The sequence below is a fragment of the Aquarana catesbeiana genome, linkage group LG01 (assembly GCF_042186555.1).
Source record: "Aquarana catesbeiana isolate 2022-GZ linkage group LG01, ASM4218655v1, whole genome shotgun sequence".
Lineage (NCBI taxonomy): Eukaryota > Metazoa > Chordata > Amphibia > Anura > Ranidae > Aquarana > Aquarana catesbeiana.
In genome coordinates, this window is record NC_133324.1 from 964,542,962 (window position 1) to 964,563,927 (window position 20,966).

At 43.4% G+C, this 20,966-nt stretch overlaps 1 protein-coding gene across 9 annotated transcripts in view; it reads right to left on the reverse strand.

Annotated features, from left to right (window-relative positions):
* LOC141122014 (C4b-binding protein alpha chain-like) overlaps positions 1–20,966 on the reverse strand; it is a 341,346-nt gene that overhangs the window by 182,560 nt on the left and 137,820 nt on the right. For all 9 annotated transcript variants that reach the window (XM_073611817.1, XM_073611832.1, XM_073611852.1 and 6 more), the window contains 2 exons: positions 9,588–9,764; positions 1,151–1,327 (listed from right to left, as the gene is read on the reverse strand). In XM_073611817.1, the coding sequence (XP_073467918.1) occupies positions 1,151–1,327; positions 9,588–9,764 (354 nt within the window). The remainder of the gene's footprint in view (positions 1–1,150; positions 1,328–9,587; positions 9,765–20,966) is intronic.

The window sequence follows — 20,966 nt, forward strand, 5'->3', positions numbered from 1 at the left end:
CAGCTGTTTTCTGTGGTCCCCTCAGCACAAACGGATTTTGACAAACTCAAGAAGCAATTCATCTCTGCCCCGGTCCTTTGTCATCATGACCCAGCCCTGCCTTACGTGTTGGAGGTCGATGCTTCAGAGAGTGCGGTTGGGGAAGTTCTTTCTCAGAACCACGAAATGACAGCCATGTTGCATCCTGTTGCCTTCTTTTCCAGGAAGTTGTCCCCAGCCGAAAGGAACTATGATGTAGGGGACCGGGAACTGCTTGCTATTAAACTGGCCCTGGAAGAATGGTGATATCTATTGGAAGGAGCCTTGCACCCTATACTTAGAATTGGAATACCTCTGTACAGCTAAACGTCTCAGACCTAGACAAGCCAGATGGACTCTCTTCTTCACCCGATTTCAAATGCATATCACATACCGTCCGGGATCCAAGAATTGTAAACCTGATGCTCTATCCCGCATGTATCCCACATCAGATAACTCGCCAACGACAGATGCGATACTCCCTTTCTATAAATTCTTCCTACTTATGGATGACATCTTGTCCAGGATTAAACTGGCCTCCTCTCTAGACCAACTGCCCTCAGGAGAACATCTGCAAGAAAAGGACAGACTTTTCTTCCATGACAATGCTGTGTTTGTGCCCCTTCAACTAAGAGTTCCTGTGCTCAAGCTCTGCCATGACAACGAGTAGGGCAGGGGAATGCAGGGCATTTCGGGGTGACCAAAACCACCGATCTGCTTTTGCAAACATTTTGGTGGCCTACCCTCAAGGCAGACAGCCACGCTTACATCAATTCCTGCCCGGTATGCAATCAAAGCAAAACGGAAAAGAATAAATCGTCTCCTACGCCCCCTGCCTGTTCCCTCCAGACCCTGGGAACAGATCAGCATGGATTACATAATGGAGCTACCACCCTCTGATGGGTTTACATCCATTTTTGAATACAGTATTCCCATGTTCATTATACAAAGTGTATGTAATATACAGGGACATGTATGTAATAAGATCATACAGACAGTAATGATGTGTAGAGTGCAATGCACCAATCAGGTTTAATCTTACATCAGTTCAGATGAGTCAGATCAAAGAGAGGTGACTGCCGATTGGTTGCTCTGGGTTCCTGCAGTCTGTATATTGAGGTTTGCTACTCACCATTACAGTGTAGGATATCATCCCATTGAATGTAGATCCCTGTCTTCACACATTGTGCAGAGGGATGGGAAGGGTAATATCCAACCGGACATTTTACTGTCACTGTATCTCCAATATTATAAAATGTCTTCTCTGGATCCAACTCCATCATTTTGTAATCCGGCTTCCTACACAGATCTGTAAAGTGATTAGAAGAATGAATTACATCTGAGAGATTTGGGTGCCAATGTGAAAAATACAATTTATTTTGTTCTTTAGCACATAACATATGTATCTGTAGGGTGATCAGTAGGGATGAATGACCTGACAATGTATGTATCTGAAGGAGGATCAGTAGGGATGAATGACCTGACAATGTATGTATCTGTAGGGTGATCAGTAGGGATGAATGACCTGACAATGTATGTATCTGTAGGGTGATCAGTAGAGATGAATGACCTGACAATGTATGTATCTGTAGGGTGATCAGTAGGGATGAATGACCTGACAATGTATGTATCTGTAGGAGGATCAGTAGGGATGAATGACCTGACAATGTATGTATCTGTGGGGTGATCAGTAGGGATGAATGACCTGACAATGCATGTATCTGTAGGAGGATCAGTAGGGATGAATGACCTGACAATGTATGTATCTGTGGGGTGATCAGTAGGGATGAATGACCTGACAATGTATGTATCTGTAGGGTGATCAGTAGAGATGAATGACTTGACAATGTATGTATCTGTAGGAGGATCAGTAGGGATGAATGACCTGACAATGTATGTATCTGTAGGGTGATCAGTAGGGATGAATGACCTGACAATGTATGTATCTGTAGGAGGATCAGTAGGGATGAATGACCTGACAATGTATGTATCTGTGGGGTGATCAGTAGAGATGAATGACCTGACAATGTATGTATCTGTAGGGTGATCAGTAGGGATGAATGACCTGACAATGTATGTATCTGTAGGAGGATCAGTAGGGATGAATGACCTGACAATGTATGTATCTGTGGGGTGATCAGTAGAGATGAATGACCTGACAATGTATGTATCTGTAGGGTGATCAGTAGGGATGAATGACCTGACAATGTATGTATCTGTAGGGTGATCAGTAGGGATGAATGACCTGACAATGTATGTTTCTGTAGGAGGATCAGTAGGGATGAATGACCTAACAATGTATGTATTTGTGGGGTGATCAGTAGGGATGAATGACCTGACAATGTATGTATCTGTAGGGTGATCAGTAGGGATGAATGATCTGACAATGTATGTGTCTGTAGGAGGATCAGTAGGGATGAATGACCTGACAATGTATGTATCTGTAGGAGGATCAGTAGGGATGAATGACCTGACAATGTATGTATCTGTGGGGTGATCAGTAGGGATGAATGACCTGACAATGTATGTATCTGTGGGGTGATAAGTAGGGATGAATGACCTGACAATGTATGTATCTGTAGGGTGATCAGTAGGGATGAATGACCTGACAATGTATGTATCTGTAGGGTGATCAGTAGGGATGAATGACCTGACAATGTATGTGTCTGTAGGAGGATCAGTAGGGATGAATGACCTGACAATGTATGTATCTGTAAGGTGATCAGTAGGGATGAATGACCTAACAATATATGTATCTGTAGGGTGATCAGTAGGGATGAATGACCTGACAATGTATGTATCTGTACATATATACCTGGGCAGTTTTACCCTTGTGCGGGGATAACATTCGCATTGCATTCTTTAAGACCATGTATCGACTACAGAGAATTGAACAGTATCGCAATCAAGAATCGATACCCGTTGCCTCTGGTCCCTGAGCTCGTTCAGAGGTTCCACACCGCCAAGGTCTTCTCAAAATTGGACCTAAGGGTGGCCTACAATTTAATACGGATAAGAGAGGGCGATGAATGGAAAACTGCCTTTCGTACTAAGTTTGGCCTTTTTCAGTATCTGGTCATGCCATTTGGGCTGTGTAATGCTCCAGCAACTTTCCAACACTTGGTGAAAGACTCTTTCGGGACTTTCGACATCGTTCGGGATTTTCTTGACCTCTTCATGATAGTGTCCTTTTTCGCCCCTGAGCCCCTAAACTCTATGCCAAGCTTAAAAAATGTGAGTTTGAGAAAGATACCATACATTTTCTTTGCCTCATTATTTCGACTTGGGGGCATATCCATGGACCCCCAAAAGGTAACTGCAGTTCTTAAATGGCCAGTACCCTCGGACCGTAAGAACGTCCAGAGGTTCGTGGGATTCTCAAATTTTTATAGAAGATTCATCAAAGGCTTCTCGTCAATAATTTCACACAACTTACCAAGCAAAACAGCCATTTTCTGTGGTCCCCCTCAGCACAAACAGCTTTCGACAAATTCAAGAAGCAATTCACCTCTGCCCTGGTCCTTCATCATCACGATCCAGCCCTGCCTTACGTGTTTGGAGGTCGATGCTTCAGAGATTGCAGTTGGGGCAGTTCTTTCTCAGCACTAAACAAAACCACAGCCATGTTGCATCCTGTTGCCTTCTTTTCTAGGAAGTTGTCCCCAGCCGAAAGGAACTATGATGTAGGGGACCAGGAACTCCTTGCTATTAAACTGGCCCTGGAAGAATGGCAATATCTATTGGAAGGAGCCTCGCACTCTATATTTATCTACACTGATCATAGGAATTTGGAATACCTCCATATAATTAGACGTCTCAGACCTAGACAAGCCAGGTGAGCTCTCTTCTTCACCCGATTTCAAATGCATATCACGTACTGCCCGGGATCCAAGAATTGTAAACCTGATGCTCTATCCCACATCAGATAACTCGCCAATGACGGACGCGATACTCCATGCCTATAATTTCTTCCTACTTATGGATGACCTCTTGTCCTGGATTAAACTGGCCTCCTCTCTAGACCAACTGACCTCAGGAGAACATCTGCAAGAAAAGGACAGACTTTTCTTCCATGACCATGCTGTTTGTGACCCTTCAACTGAGAGTTCCTGTGCTCAAGCTCTGCCATGACAACAAGTTAGCCGGGCATTTCGGGGTGACCAAAACCACTGATCTGCTTTTGCAAACCTTTTGGTGGCCTACCCTCAAGGTAGACTACCACACTCACGTCAATTCCTGCCCTTTATGCAATCACAGCAAAACAGAAAAGAATAAATCATGGGGTCTCCTACACCCCCTGCCTGTTCCTTCTAGACCCTGGGAATAGATCAGCATGGATTACATAATGGAGCTACCACCCTCTCATGGGTTTACATCCATATTTGTTGCTGTGGACCGCCTTACAAAAATGGCTCATTTTATTCCTAGGATTGGCACTCCTTCCGCCCCAGAAACAGCTCAGGCTTTTATCAAGGAGATTATATGCCTCCATGGGGTCCCCGGCAAAATTCTATCGGATAGTGGGGTCCAATTCACCTCTAAAATTCTGGAAGGATCTCTGTCTTGCTCTAGATATCGAAAGCCACTACACTTCGCCTACCACCCTCAGACCAATGGACAAACGGAATGCACAAACCAAACTCTTGAAGAGTACATTCGTTGTTTCTCCACCTTTGTCCAAGACAATTGGGCGTCCCTACTTCTTGCGCAGAATTCGCTTACAATAACGCAATACATTCTACCACTAGGCAATCATCGTTCTAAGCCAACCTGGGGTACCACCCTTCTTTTTCCCCTGTCCTACACGCTTTCGCTTCGGTCCCAGCTGTCTGGAACAGAGTGGAGTTTCTACACAACTTAGAGCTCCCAAAGGATACCATTGCCAAGGCACAGCTGGATTACAAGACCATAATTGAACAAAGTAGACGGGGGACCTGGTTCTTCAACTGGGAGACAAGGTTTGGCTGTCTACCAGGCATTTGAAGTTGGCCTATCCCTCCAAGACATTGGGGCCTAAGTTCATTGGGCCCTTCCCTGTCCTGTCCTGATTCAACCCTGTTGTCTACAAACTCAAACTGCCCTCAACTTACCGGATCTACCCTGTCTTCCATATCTCCCTCCTGAAGCCCGTGACCCCGGGGAAACCCGAGTCGCATATCCATGCTCCAGATCTTCCCTGGTGGTTCTTTCAGTGAGGTTCATCCCGGACGGGCGTCCGGAGGCCTCCCCTTCGGGGGGGCTCTGTAATAGTCCAGGGCTTACTATGCATGTACCAATTGTGAGTTGCCGCAGGAGGAAATCCATGCCAACTGAGCATGCGCCAAAGACGCCTCAGTGCGCCAACCCGCACCTACGCAGAAGACCTGATGGAAAAAGGCAGGAAAATGCCCAGGAGGCACACAGGAAGTGACCTCAACCTGATGGAAAAAGGTGGGAAAATGCCCAGGAGGCACACAGGAAGTGACCTCAAACTTCCTTATATAAGCCCAGCCCAGACACTGCCAAATTGCTGGATTATCTTCAGTCCCCCCTTGTTCCTGTGCTAGTGTGTGATCTGTCAGAACTTGTTGTGACCTGGAAATCTATTTGACTACTCTTGATTGCTGCTTGCCATTGACCTCGGATTTGTACCTTGACCATTCTACTTCTTTGCCCCTTTTGTACTCAGTTGCCAAATTGGAACCTACCCCTGTTTGGATCTTGACCATTCTTTTTCTGATTAACCCTTTTATACTTCGTTGCCAAACTGGACTTGACCTCGGCTCGGATCTCGGACTAAGGCTTGCACAGTGCTCCGCACCCCTGTCTCTGTCTCCATCTCCAGAGGCTTCAAGGACCCGAGGTGCAAGGGAGGCCTCCCCACTACTTCGGTCTCATCTCAGGTACGTGTCCCGCTTGGCATAACCTCTCTGATTTTCCTCTGGCCCCAAAACATATTAAACTTCTGCAAAAAGGTATGTCCTTTTCCCCTGTCACTAATATGCACAATTTCACAGTTTACAAGGATGTCACTCTTCCTGCGGAAGGTTTTCTTTAGGTCCATTTATGAGAAGAGAGATATGTCCAATACTGGGGAACTCCATTTAGAAATGGATGATCAAAAAGCACATGAGATTCTAAATTCCCCACTTGAGGAAAATGAAGATCCCCTTGAAATGAGTAGTAACCCTAGTTGGAGATTGGCCGGTTTAATGCTCCAAAAAGATGCCACCCTTATCTAAGAAAAGATGGTTGAACCTTTTCTTGGAAATGGTCCAATCAGATCTGGACAGTTTAGACTTGACAAAAATGGGTACTGATAATCTAACACATGAGGAAAGACAGGCCCTTAGAAAGCTCAGGGAAGCAAAAAATATCATCATAAAAAGAAGTGACAAGAGGGGCAATGTAGTTTTAATGAATAAACTTCTTTATGAAAAAGAAGTCAAACGCCCACTAAATCACACCTTAACATACAAAAGATTAGATCACAACCTATTCCCTGAAGTAGTACGACAGGTAAATCAAAAACGAAGGGATGTGAAAGAGGCTGTCCTCCTTAGCAATCATGAATAATAGCACCTCCTTGTGAGGGAGGTCAATGTGCCCACCATTTACATTATACCAAATGTGCATAAATGCCTACAGAATTCACCAGGCAGACCGATCGTATCAGCTGTACAGGGCCCTCTTAAGAAAATGGGTGGTTACTTGGATTCTCTTCTAAAGGACATGGTATAAAGAGTTAAAATCATATGTCCAAGATACCCGATACGTGCTATCAAAAATTTCTGACCTACAGGTGGGGGATGAGGTGTGGCTGATAGGTACTGACATGGAATCTCTCTATACCTCGATCCTCCATACCTGTGGAATACAGGCAGACCTTCCTTGATTTTCATTATCCACAACTTGGTCCACAAAATAATTTTTTGGTGGAATTGCTGGACTTTGCATTGTCCAACAATTTCTTCCAATTCTCTACACAGAATTACCACCAAATAAGAGGAACCTCAACGGGGGCAGCATGGACACCAGGGTCTCTGGGAAGAGAAGCATGTCTTTACCTTGTCGATGTACCAGGGACATGTAAATACATGGTTAAGGTACATTGACGACATATTGGTAGTATAAAGAGGTGACACAGAAGCTTTACATAAATTTATTGACCAACTCAACAAAAATAAACGCGACATACATCTGACCTACATCTTTGACCGTACACAGATCTCCATCCTTGACCTGTGGATAGCCATTGAACAAGGAGTTGTGTGCACTCGCACATTCTGCAAAGAGACTGTGGCTAATACTATTAAGAGCAGACAGTCATCATCCTCCCTGGTTGAAGAATGGGATCCCAGTGGGCCAGTTCTTAAGGATAAAAAGAAACTGTATCAAAACTTGTGAATTCAGGAAGAAGGAAGTTGACATGTATGGGAGATTCCGTGAGCACGGTTACTCCCATGGTCAAATTCACAAGTCCAAAAAGAAGGTAGCTGATTGGAGTAGAGAGAGCCTTCTCTCTATAGAGACTAGTAATGAAAGTAAAGGACAAGTAAATCCAAGCCCAGTAAGAGTAATAACAGCATTTGGAGCACAGTGGAATACAGTACGCAGTATCCTGGAAAAACATTGGAGCATACTGACAAACAGTCCTGGCCTGGCGGCTGTAGTGGGACCAGCTCCCAAGCTGGTAGCCCGTCAATCTAAAAATCTTGGGCATATGCTGATACAATCAGAGTTCATTTCTAAGTGAACTGGGTGGGATGAAATGACATTTCATTGTCAGGTCATTCATCCCTACTGATCACCCTACAAATACATACATTGTCAGGTCATTCATCCCTACTGATCATCCTACAGATACATACATTGTCAGGTCATTCATCCCTACTGATCACCCCACAGATACATACATTGTCAGGTCATTCATCCCTACTGATCATCCTACAGATACATACATTGTCAGGTCATTCATCCCTACTGATCATCCTACAGATACATACATTGTCAGGTCATTCATCCCTACTGATCACCCTACAGATACATACATTGTCAGGTCATTCATCCCTACTGATCCCCCTACAGATACATACATTGTCAGGTCATTCATCCCTACTGATCCTCCTACAGATACATACATTGTCAGGTCATTCATCCCTACTGATCACCCTACAGATACATACAATGTCAGATCATTCAGATGTCAGATGAAATGTCAGACCTGAAGGGCCTAGTATGGAATTTAGGGGGACTCCCACATCATTTTTTTTTTTAATTTTGGTTCGGGGTTTCCCTGTGGGGAATTCCCATGCCGTTTTTATCAATGAACTTCTATGTGTATTGTCGGCAATGCAATAGCCGCGGGTAGTTTTAAATGGCTTTTTTTCCTTCGAAATGTCATTTTGCTGTCAGACTGTTCTAAACACGGGAAACATGCGCCCCTTTACAGGCAAACTATAGACACCCCCCAGGTACGAAATTTAAAGGGACATTACACTTTTATTGTTTGACTTTAAGCATTATTAAAATCACTGCTCCTGAAAAAACGGCCGTTTTTAAAACTTTTTTTTGCATTGATCCATGTCCCCTGGGGCAGGACCCGGGTCCCCAAACACTTTTTATGACAATAACTTGCATATAAGCCTTTAAAATTAGCACTTTTGATTTCTCCCATAGACTTTTAAAGGGTGTTCTGCGGCATTCGAATTTGCCGCGAACACCCCAAATTGTTCGCTGTTCGGCGAACTTGCGAACAGCCAATGTTCGACTCGAACTCGAAGCTCACTGATCAATGTAATAATGTCACTGGTCCCCAAAAAGTGTCATTTGGGGTCAGATTTGTACGCTGCAATGTCCCTTACCTGCTAAAAATCGCAGATCACTGTCATTACTAAATAAAAAAAACATAAATAAGTAGAAGAATATATATTGGAATAAACTTCTGAATACATTTGTTTTTTTTATATTTTTTGGAAATATTTAATATAGCAAAAAGTTAAAAAAAAAAGTTTTTTATTTTTTTCAAAATTGTCGCTCTTTGTTAGTAAAATAATTAAAACTGCAGAGGTGATCAAATACCACCACAAAAAGCTCTATTTTTGGGAAAAAAAGAACGTCAATTTTGTTTGGGCGCAACGTCACACGACCGCGCAATTTTCAGTTAAAGTGACGCAGTGCCGTATCGCAATAAATGGCCTGGTCAGGAAGGGGGCAAATCCTTCTGGTCTTTAAGTGGTTAAAGAGAAGTCAGGGAAGTCTCTATGGGAAGATTGTAGATTGTATTAATAATAACTGTGATGTATAATCAGATCGCCCCCATGGTGTTTGGTTATATTGGATCTGATTACAATGATACATGTAGATTTCGATGGACAGAATACAGAATTCCCATGTTTATTATACAAAGTGTATGTAATATACAGGGTTATGTATGTAATAAGATCATACAGACAGTAATGATGTGTAGAGTGCAATGCACCAATCAGGTTTTATCTTACATCAGTTTAGATGAGTCATACCAAAGAGAGGTGACTGCTGATTGGTTGCTCTGGGTTCCTGCAGTCTGTATATTGAGGTTTACTACTCACCTCTACATTGTATTGTATTATTCCAACTATTGTAGAACCCATAATTCACACATTGTGCAGAGGGATGGGAAGGGTAATATCCAACCGGACATTTTAGTGTCACTGTATCTCCAATATTATAATATGTCTTCTCTGGATCCATCATCACCCTTCCGGTCTGCGGCTTCTCACACAGAGCTGTAAAGTGATTAGAAGAATGAATTACATCTGAGAGATTTGGGTGACAATTTATTTTCCCTTAGCACATAACATATGTATCTGTAGGGTGATCAGTAGGGATGAATGACCTGACAATGTATCTGTAGGATGATCAGTAGGGATGAATGACCTGACAATGTATGTATCTGTAGGGTGATCAGTAGGGATGAATGACCTGACAATGTATGTATCTGTAGGGTGATCAGTAGGGATGAATGACCTGACAATGTATGTATCTGTAGGAGGATCAGTAGGGATGAATGACATGACAAAGTATGTATCTGTAGGGTGATCAGTAGGGATGAATGACCTGACAATGTATCTGTAGGATGATCAGTAGGGATGAATGACCTGACAATGTATGTATCTGTAGGGTGATCAGTAGGGATGAATGACCTGACAATGTATGTATCTGTAGGATGATCAGTAGGGATGAATGACCTGACAATGTATGTATCTGTAGGATGATCAGTAGGGATGAATGACCTGACAATGTATGTATCTGTAGGATGATCAGTAGGGATGAATGACCTGACAATGTATGTATCTGTAGGAGGATCAGTAGGGATGAATGACCTGACAATGTATGTATCTGTAGGGTGATCAGTAGGGGTGAATGACATGACAAAGTATGTATCAGTAGATGATCAGTAGGGATGAATGACCTGACAATGTATGTATCTGTAGGGTGATCAGTAGGGATGAATGACCTGACAATGTATGTATCTGTAGGATGATCAGTAGGGATGAATGACCTGACAATGTATGTATCTGTAGGGTGATCAGTAGGGATGAATGACCTGACAATGTATGTATCTGTAGGGTGATCAGTAGGGATGAATGACCTGACAATGTATGTATCTGTAGGGTGATCAGTAGGGATGAATGACCTGACAATGTATGTATCTGTAGGAGGATCAGTAGGGATGAATGACCTGACAATGTATGTATCTGTAGGGTGATCAGTAGGGATGAATGACATGACAAAGTATGTATCTGTAGATGATCAGTAGGGATGAATGACCTGACAATGTATGTATCTGTAGGGTGATCAGTAGGGATGAATGACCTGACAATGTATGTATCTGTAGGATGATCAGTAGGGATGAATGACCTGACAATGTATGTATCTGTAGATGATCAGTAGGGATGAATGACCTGACAATGTATGTATCTGTAGGATGATCAGTAGGGATGAATGACCTGACAATGTATGTATCTGTAGATGATCAGTAGGGATGAATGACCTGACAATGTATGTATCTGTAGATGATCAGTAGGGATGAATGACCTGACAATGTATGTATCTGTAGATGATCAGTAGGGATGAATGACCTGACAATGTATGTATCTGTAGGGTGATCAGTAGGGATGAATGACCTGACAATGTATGTATCTGTAGGGTGATCAGTAGGGATGAATGACCTGACAATGTATGTATCTGTAGGGTGATCAGTAGGGATGAATGACCTGACAATGTATGTATCTGTAGGATGATCAGTAGGGATGAATGACCTGACAATGTATGTATCTGTAGGGTGATCAGTAGGGATGAATGACATGACAAAGTATGTATCAGTAGATGATCAGTAGGGATGAATGACCTGACAATGTATGTATCTGTAGGGTGATCAGTAGGGATGAATGACCTGACAATGTATGTATCTGTAGGAGGATCAGTAGGGATGAATGACCTGACAATGTATGTATCTGTAGGGTGATCAGTAGGGATGAATGACCTGACAATGTATGTATCTGTAGGAGGATCAGTAGGGATGAATGACCTGACAATGTATGTATCTGTAGATGATCAGTAGGGATGAATGACCTGACAATGTATGTATCTGTAGATGATCAGTAGGGATGAATGACCTGACAATGTATGTATCTGTAGGATGATCAGTAGGGATGAATGACCTGACAATGTATGTATCTGTAGGGTGATCAGTAGGGATTAATTACCTGACAATGTATGTATCTGTAGGATGATCAGTAGGGATGAATGACCTGACAATGTATGTATCTGTAGGGTGATCAGTAGGGATGAATGACCTGACAATGTATGTATCTGTAGGGTGATCAGTAGGGATTAATTACCTGACAATGTATGTATCTGTAGGGTGATCAGTAGGGATTAATTACCTGACAATGTATGTATTTGTGGGAAGATCAAAGTTAAATAGAAAAATGGAAAAATTGATTATTATTATTATTATTATTATTATTATTATACACATAATACAAGAAAAGACATTTAAAATATTGCAAATAAAATGCAAACAATAGCTAAACCTCTCCAATGTGGATCTTAAGAATCAAAACCATATCCACACAGATATGTATCAATATATTGAATTACGACATAATATATATAATATATTATATTCTAAAGGAGAGAAAAAAGGCAATCAGTAACATTTCTAATCTTTTGTAGTAGTAGTATAGCAGTCTCAAGAGTTTGCAGGGGACACCAAAAGGGTCAATCAAAGGAAGGATCAAACCAGGGCATGCAGAGAGTACAGCAGATCACATGTGGGGACGTGTCTAGTAAGATAGTCAGAGTGTGTAAGATACAGGAACACCAGAAATAAGGTAAGTATCCAGAGCTTAATATGAAAGAGGCCAAAAACCCAACACAACTTGGATGAGATAGAATAACTAACACCGTAGGGGGAATAAAAGGATGCAGTCAGGTGTTGAATCCTGACCAGCCTACCTTAATAAGGAAACATAGTTGGCATTAGCCCGGATAAATGTTGTATAATCAGAAGCTTTATGCTTAGAAGTGGAACTGTGTTTGGTGGTGAAAAAACGCCACCTGTATAGTACCGTATATACTCGAGTATAAGCCACGTTTTTCAGCGCATTTTTTTGTGCTGAAAATGCCCCCCTCGGCTTATACTCGAGTCCCGCGCCTCACTGTGTCCATCTGCAGTATTATGATCTCCGGCGCTGTGACATACATTTATGTCGGCCGCCATGTAGTGTAACAAAGCCCTGCCTTTTCCTCGAGGAGGCGGGGCTTTGCTGCACTACACGGCAGCCGACTAAACTGTATGTCACAGCGCCAGAGATCATAAGACTGCAGATAGATAAGGTACATAAGGCACGGATCAGGTAGGGAGATTGAGGCATGCAGATGGACAGTGAGGCACAGCGATGCTGCAGATGGGCATTGTCGACCCTCTTTTCCACTTACAGTAGCTGCGCATTTCTCACCCTAGGCTTATACTCGAGTCAATACATTTTTTCAGTTTTTTGTGGTAAAATTAGATGCCTCGGCTTATATTAGGGTCGGCTTATACTCGAGTATATACGGTATATATAAATGATAATGATAAGAATAATTTCGTTATGAATCTACCAACTAGGAGATTGACAGGTGGTGATAACTAAATAGTCTCACCTTTTAATAGTAAATCGTATACATACAATGCATCGAGGCAGAGGGGGTTGTATCTATATCTAAGTCTTTAATACATTCACACACACTCATCCTTTGGTGTGCAGCCATGGATGTCACACTTATCCCCATACACTTACACTCATTCACTTCCTTCTCTTCCATCCTCACTTAGTCATCCACATTTTCTTTTACAGTATCTGAAGTGTTTTGTGGCCTGGTTGGCCATGCCCACATGGCGGTTTTCTTGAGGCGCTCCGACACAACTGGCGGCTGTTTTCCTTGGGCTAATTTGGGGGATGTTCTCTTCCTCAACCCCAGGTGAGACTTTCTTAACCCAGACCACCAAAAAATCCCATTACAGTGGTTGTTATCAACCTATGGAGATTTGTGAGCATCATTGAAACCTGTGTTTCCTCTTTACTTACCTTCCATCTATGTAGAGGATTTTGTATATTAATAGATGTTTCATTATCCTATTTTATAGTCACTATGCATCTGACTCCTGATGATTGGTTGAAAGCCAAGAAACGCGTTGAGTTAACAACTTATGGATGCCCAAACTTTCATATTCTACAACAATCTTTATTTGTATTGATTTTGTACCAACTTATCAATTATGTTTACTGTTTGATTGTTTGTATCTGCTCTGTCATGTCCAATGATGAATTATATTAAATAATTTTATATGAATATCATTAGGTAAATCCTTTGTGATTAAGTTATTCAGTCTTTATTATTATCTATTGATATAATTTTAATACCATGGATTATAGATTTAATATTGGTTAAAGTTAATTTAATTTGATTTTGATCAATAAGCTTATATTAACCCTTTGACATGCCTCATGCAAAGTCCCGCTTCAGTTCTTCCCTTTTGTCCTCACATTATTAGGGATGGAGACATGTCATTGGGTAAACATTGGTGTGGACAGGTCACAACCCCCCTTTTCAGATCGCTAACATAGTTTAGACTTGTAGTGAAATGGCACAATGAGCCTATAGATTTCAGTTCCCCAACATCTAAAGGAAAGAGGTAGCACTGGTGAGTTGTTTAAAAGTTCCAACAACAGAGGCGCACAGTCGGTAGAAAGTATAAAGTACCTTACCAGGATAGATTTAGTAGTGATGGGTAGATAGATCCACGGACGGACAAGCGTCTGGAGAGGTTGCCGTGATACAAGGCTGGGTGGTCAGCCTTATGTGCACGTCCCAATCAGGTGTGCGGCGGGGCTTCCGCATCACCTGACTCGGCCGGGAAAAAAAGTGCACAGTCCGCAAAGCGCTTAAGATAGACGAAGCCTTGCAGGAGGAGCGTCACTCTATGGGTCTCAGGGATGAGAGCTCCCCCATGTGTGCACTCCGAAATCGCAGTGTTTAAAAAAACATTGCATGGGGCAGATGAATGAAGCCTAAACAGTGGATCGTAAGACGGCCAAAAGAAAAGGGAGAGAAAAACCACAGGAGGGAGAATGTCAGGCCTAGACCATATCCGGCCGCACACGTAACCCGCAGCAACAACACGCCACATAAGCCAACTAAGTGATGCCATTAAAGTATCCACTGCAGGCCAGAGACAAAAAGCCTTAGTCAAAGAAGTTGAAACAGGTAGAACCTACGAAAAATAAAACAAAATTGTAAGAATATAATACATCATTAGCAATAACAATAGTTATAATATATGAAATAGCATTTTGGGCAGTGAGTAAAATTACATGAATAAACAAGGAATAGCAAAAGACAAAGGTATTATTGAATTACTGGACTGACAGGGGGAGAAAGGGAACACAGGGACACGGCAGCAAAAAAAAAAGGAAAGAAGATATCATATATAAATCTAAAAAAAGGAGGGGAAAAAAAGAAAAATTATATAAAAATATAATCTAACCCAAAAACAACTACACAAACTAAATTTAGGAGGGATATTAATGATTTTGAGAAATATGAGGTTTTTGATTTAACCATTCGACGAGACCGAAGTAGATCCTCAAGAAAGGGACCACGTTCACAATCGAGATCAAGACGTGAAAGATCTGGTAGTGATACTGATGAGGAAAATACTAATAAAACAGTGACTTTTTTTAGAGGAGGGGGCAGAGGATACTGTAGATCATATCCTGATGATCATAACATTCAAAATAAAAGCTCAAACATGTACCAAAAACAAGGACAAACCGCCAAAAAGTGTCTTTTCTGATTCCTAGTATATGACCTCTCGCTTCCTAACTAAAGATACTGCCCCTCCAGAAAAAGAAGGAAAGATGGATATGAAGGTTATTAACCTGTAAGAGTCCAGGGCTTACTACGCATGCACCAATGGTGCGTTGCCGCAAGAGGAAATCTGTGCCAACTGAGCATGTGCCAAAGATGCCTCAGTGGGCCAACCCGCACCTACGCAGAGGACCTGTTGGAAAAAGGCAGGAAAATGCCCAGGAGGCACACAGGAAGTGACCTCTACTGATGGAAAAAGGCAGGAAAATGCCCAGGAGGCGCACAGGAAGTGACCTCAACCTGATGGAAAATGGCAGAAAAATGGAAACCTATTTGACTACTCTTGATTGCTGCTTGCCATTGACCTCGGATTTGTACCTTGACCATTCTACTTCTTTGCCCCTTTTGTACTCAGCTGCCAGATTGGAACCGACCCTGGCTTGGATCTCGACCATTCTTCTTGAAGAATGACCTCGGCTCAGATCTCGGGCTAAGGCTTGCACAGTGCTCCGAACCCCTGGCACCCTTGCCACTCGGTGTCCACCAAGTCTCTGTCTCCATCTCCAGAGGCTTCAAGGACCCGAGGTGCAAGGGAGGCCTCCCTACTACTTCGGTCTCATCTCAGGTACGTGGCCCGCTTGACAGAAAAATCCAGAAATGTCTGAGACTGAGGGAAGTGCTTCAGCCTTCGAGCCCCTGTGTCAAGAAGTGGCCTCTGTGTCTCAGGCCCTGACGTCCATACAAGAGGGGTACTTTCAACTGGAAGGTCAGCTGACTGCAATGGCCAATACCTCAGTTCTGAACCCTGCGGAACCACCTGTTTTGGCTATGGAGCAGCCCATCTCTACTCCAGCTCCTGAACCACGGTTTCCTATGCGGGAACGCTTTTTCAGGAATGCCTGTTGGCTATACTTTACCTTACAGCCTAGGACCTTCTCTTCAGAGGATACAAAGGTCGGGTTTATAGTAGCCTGGATTACAGAAGAACCTCAGGCATGGGCTCATTAGCTTTTGGAAAGGGAGAGTCCTATACTGCACTCACTGTCTTCTTCCTTCAATGCCATGGCAATGCTCTATGATGACCCACAACGAATCACCACGGCTGAAACAGTGTTGACCTCTCTACCACAAGGGAAACGCCCTGTTGAGGACTATGAAACGGAATTTCCCAAGTGGGCTGTAGACACTGCATGAAACGACGCTGCCTTGCACCATCAGTTTCGCTTGGGTCTGTCCGAGCCCCTCAAAGACGAATTAGCAAGAATGGGGCTCCCTGTTACTTTGGAGCCTACAATATAGTTGGCTATCCAGCTTGATCGCAGACTCAGAGAACGTCGCAGGGAACGATCCGGTATGGCCCGTCCCACATGGATGCTCCCACGAGTACCCATGGCTCCACACCTGAGAACCCCTGAGACCCACGCATCAACCCCAATTCATGACGCAGAACCGATGCAACTCGGCTTAGTTCGTGCACCCCTCACACTTGAAGAGTGACAATGCCGTCACCTGAACAATCTATGCCTGTATTGTGGTGGAGCGGGTCACTTTCTTCGGGAAAGTCCCATTAGGCCGAGTAAGTGGATCGAACCCCCATCTGTTTCGGCATACATTGTTACATCCTCGCATCTCTCACTGTGCCTCTCTTTGCAGATACCGGGAAGGATAATCTGAGTAGCAGCCATTATTGACTCTGGGGCTTGCAGCTGCTTTATTGACATCCACTTCTCCAAAAAGTATGGAATCCCACTATGTAGGAAGCCCCAGCCATTTACCATTCATCTGGCAGATGGCTCCACACCAACCTCGGGTCCAATAACCCATGAGACCACCCTCATATTGGCCACCACCGAAGCAGGCTATCGGGAATATCTTCAGATGAACGTGATTTATTCCCCCATTTTTCTGGTTATTTTGGAGTTACCGTGGCTTCGACAGCACTAGTCACAGATTGATTGGTCCACTAAAGTTGTGTCTTTCGGCTCACCCTATTGCTTACACCACTGTTTCCCACAATGAGCCTGTTTGATGGTTCAACCCCTTTCCACAGATGACAACACTCTTCTCTCCCAGGTTTACAGAGACTTCCTTGACGTCTTCGACAAGAAGGGGGCTGAATCCCTACCGCCTCAACGGCCGTATGATTGCCCCATTGAGCTTCTTCCTGGTTCTGTAATACCATTTTGGAGGATCTTCCCACTCTCTGAGCCTGAATTAGAAGTCCTCCAAAAATACATTGATGACAATCTTAGGAAAGGGTTCCTCTCCTGCTGGCGCTGGACTCTACTTAGTGGAAAACAAGGACCATTCTTTGAGACCATGTATCGACTACAGAGATTTGAACAGTATCGCAATTAGGAATCGATACCCGTTGCCTCTGGTCCCTGAGCTTGTTCAGATGTTGCACCTCCAAGGTCTTCCCAAAATTGGACCTACGGGGGGCCTACAATTTAATACGGATAAGAGAGGGCGATGAATGGATAACTGCCTTTCGTACTAAGTTTGGCCATTTTGAGTATCTGGTCACGCCATTTGGGCTGTGTAACGCCCCAGCAACTTTCCAACACTTGGTGAACGACATCTTTCGGGATTTTCGACATCTTTCGGGATTTTCTTGACCTCTTCATGATAGTGTCCTTTTTCGCCTCCGAGCCCATAAACTCTACGCCAAGCTTGAAAAATGTGAGTTTGAGAAAGATACTATACAATTCCTTGGCCTCATTATTTCGACTTCTGGCATATCCATGGACCCCCAGAAGTTAACTTCAGTTCTTAAATGGCCAGTACCCTCGGACCGTAAGAGCGTTCAGAGGTTCGTGGGATTCTCAAATTTTTATAGAAGATTCATCAAAGGCTTCTTGTCAATAATTTCACCTATCACACAACTTACCAAGCAAAACAGCTATTTTCTGTGGTCCCCCTCAGCACAAAAGGCTTTCGACAAACTCAAGAAGCAATTCTCCTCTACCCCGGTTCTTCATCATCACGACCCAGCCCTGCCTTACGTGTTGAAGGTCGATGCTTCAGAGATTGCGTTTGGGGAAGTTCTTTCTCAGCGCTAAATGAAACCACAGCCATGTTGAATCCTGTTGCCTTCTTTTCCAGGAAGTTGTCCCCAGCCGAAAGGAACTATGATGTAGGGGACCAGGAACTCCTTGCTATTAAACTGGCCCTGGAAGAATGGGGATAGCTATTGGAAGGAGCCTCGCACCCTATATTTATCTACACTGATCATAGGAATTTGAAATACCTCCATACAGCTAAACGTCTCAGACCTAGACAAGCCAGATGGGCTACAAGAGAATATGAAAACACTTCGCTCTAATAGCAAACATAAAATATATGTGAGCCAGCAGCTGCATACATTGTGACAAACAATAACTGGTAACTAGGAAAAAAATGCAGCGCTAATAAATATTGGGAAGTTAGGGTGTAGTGAAACAATTAAATAAGAGATGCTGTGCTGAACAGTAAAGCATATGTGCAAAAACCATAAGTGAAGTGAAATGAACAAACACAGTATAAAGTGTCCACATATGGTAAATGGATGATTCCAAACTCAAATTAATAAGAGGAACTGGTATGAACCAATAGAAATAATGTGAGACTGGAAATTAAAGTCAATAGTGCACGATGTGGATCTGTGACTATGAGTCAACAATGGGGTACAGAACTTCCGTAGCTGTAAACCAACATCTCGATATGGGGCATCAGAATGAAAACATCAGGAAGTAAGATAAGATGGGTACTCTTACCAGATGATGTGGACTCCACTGTCGTATGACATGGAGTCAATGGTGCATGGAGCCAAACCTAGGCTGGAAAACGATATCCGGAACGGTGGAACCTCTGTCTCACTTCTCGACTTCTCTGGTGGAGTGAAGAAACATCAAGAAGGGCCGCCAACTGGATATCAGCCAATAGACCTCAAGGATGTGTTCCAAGGAAAAGCTGGCGACAGATTTGATCCAGACCCCGTGATGGAAGTAGGGCTACTGGAAGGCAGTTTCTTGCATCGGGATAATATGCAAATAAAAAATAAAAAGCTTCTGCATAGTGCAGGTAAACCAGGGATTTTTATTTCTAAAAATACCATACAGAAAATGGATAAAAGTGATCACAATTGAAATAAAATCTAAGCAGCGTAAGGAAGGGGAGATCGCCCAACGCGTTTCAACCAAGAGGGTCTTAAACAGGGGCATGAGCTTCCCCCTTCACACTTTATACTGTGTTTGTTCATTTCACTTCACTTATGGTTTTTGCACATATGCTTTACTGTTCAGTACAGCATCTCTTATTTAATTGTTTCACTACACCCTAACTTCCCAATATTTCTTAGCGCTGCTTTTTTCCTAGAAGCCAGATGGGCTCTCTTCTTCACCCGATTTCAAATGCATATCACGTACCGTCCGGTATCCAAGAATTGTAAACCTGATGCTCTATCCCACAGGTATCCCACATCAGATAACTCTCCAACGACAGACGCGATACTCGCTGCCTATAATTTCTTCCTACTTATGGATGACCTCTTGTCCAGGATTAAACTGGCCTCCTCTCTAGACCAACTGACCTCAGGAGAACATCTGCAAGAAAAGGACAGACTTTTCTTCCATGACCATGCTGTGTTTGTGCCCCTTCAACTGAGAGTTTCTGTGCTCAAGCTCTGCCATGACAAGTTAGCAGGGCATTTCGGGGTGACCAAAACCACCGATCTGCTTTTGCAAACCTTTTTGTGGCCTACCCTCAAGGCAGACTGCCATGCTTACGTCAATTCCTGCCCTTTATGTAATCACAGAAAAACAGAAAATAATAAATCATGGGGTCTCCTACGCCCCCTGCCTGTTCCCTCCAGACCCAGGGAATAGATCAGCATAGATTATATAATGGAGCTACCACCCTCTGGCTCATTTTATTCCTATGATTGGCACTCCTTCTGCCCCAGAAATGGCTCAGGTTTTTATCAAGGAGATCATATGCCTCCATGGGGTCCCCAGCAATATTATATCGGATCCTAGGGTCCAATTCACCTCTAAATTCTGGAAGGATCTCTGTCTTGCTCTAGACATCAAGAACCACTACACTTTGGCCTACCACCCTCAGACCAATGGACAAATGGAACGCACAAACCAAACTCTTGCACAGAACATTCGTTGTTTCTCCACCTTTGTCCAAGACAATTGGGCGTCCGTACTTCCTTGCACAGAATTTGCTTACAACAACGCAATACATTCTACCACTAGGCAATCACCGTTCTAAGCCAACCTGGGGTACCACCCTTCTTTTTCCCCTGTCCTACATGCTTCCGCTTCGGTCCCAGCTGTCTGGAACAGACTGGAATTTCTACACAACAACTCCTAAAGGATACCATGACCAAGGCACAGCTGGATTACAAGACCATCTATGATCGAAGGCGGCGGGGGATCCTGGATCTTCAACTGGGAGACAAGGTTTGGCTGTCTACCAGGCATTTGAAGTTGGCCTGTCCCTCCAAGAAATTTGGCCCTAAGTTCATTGGGCCCTTCCCTGTCCTGTCCCGATTCAACCTTGTTGTCTACAAACTCAAACTG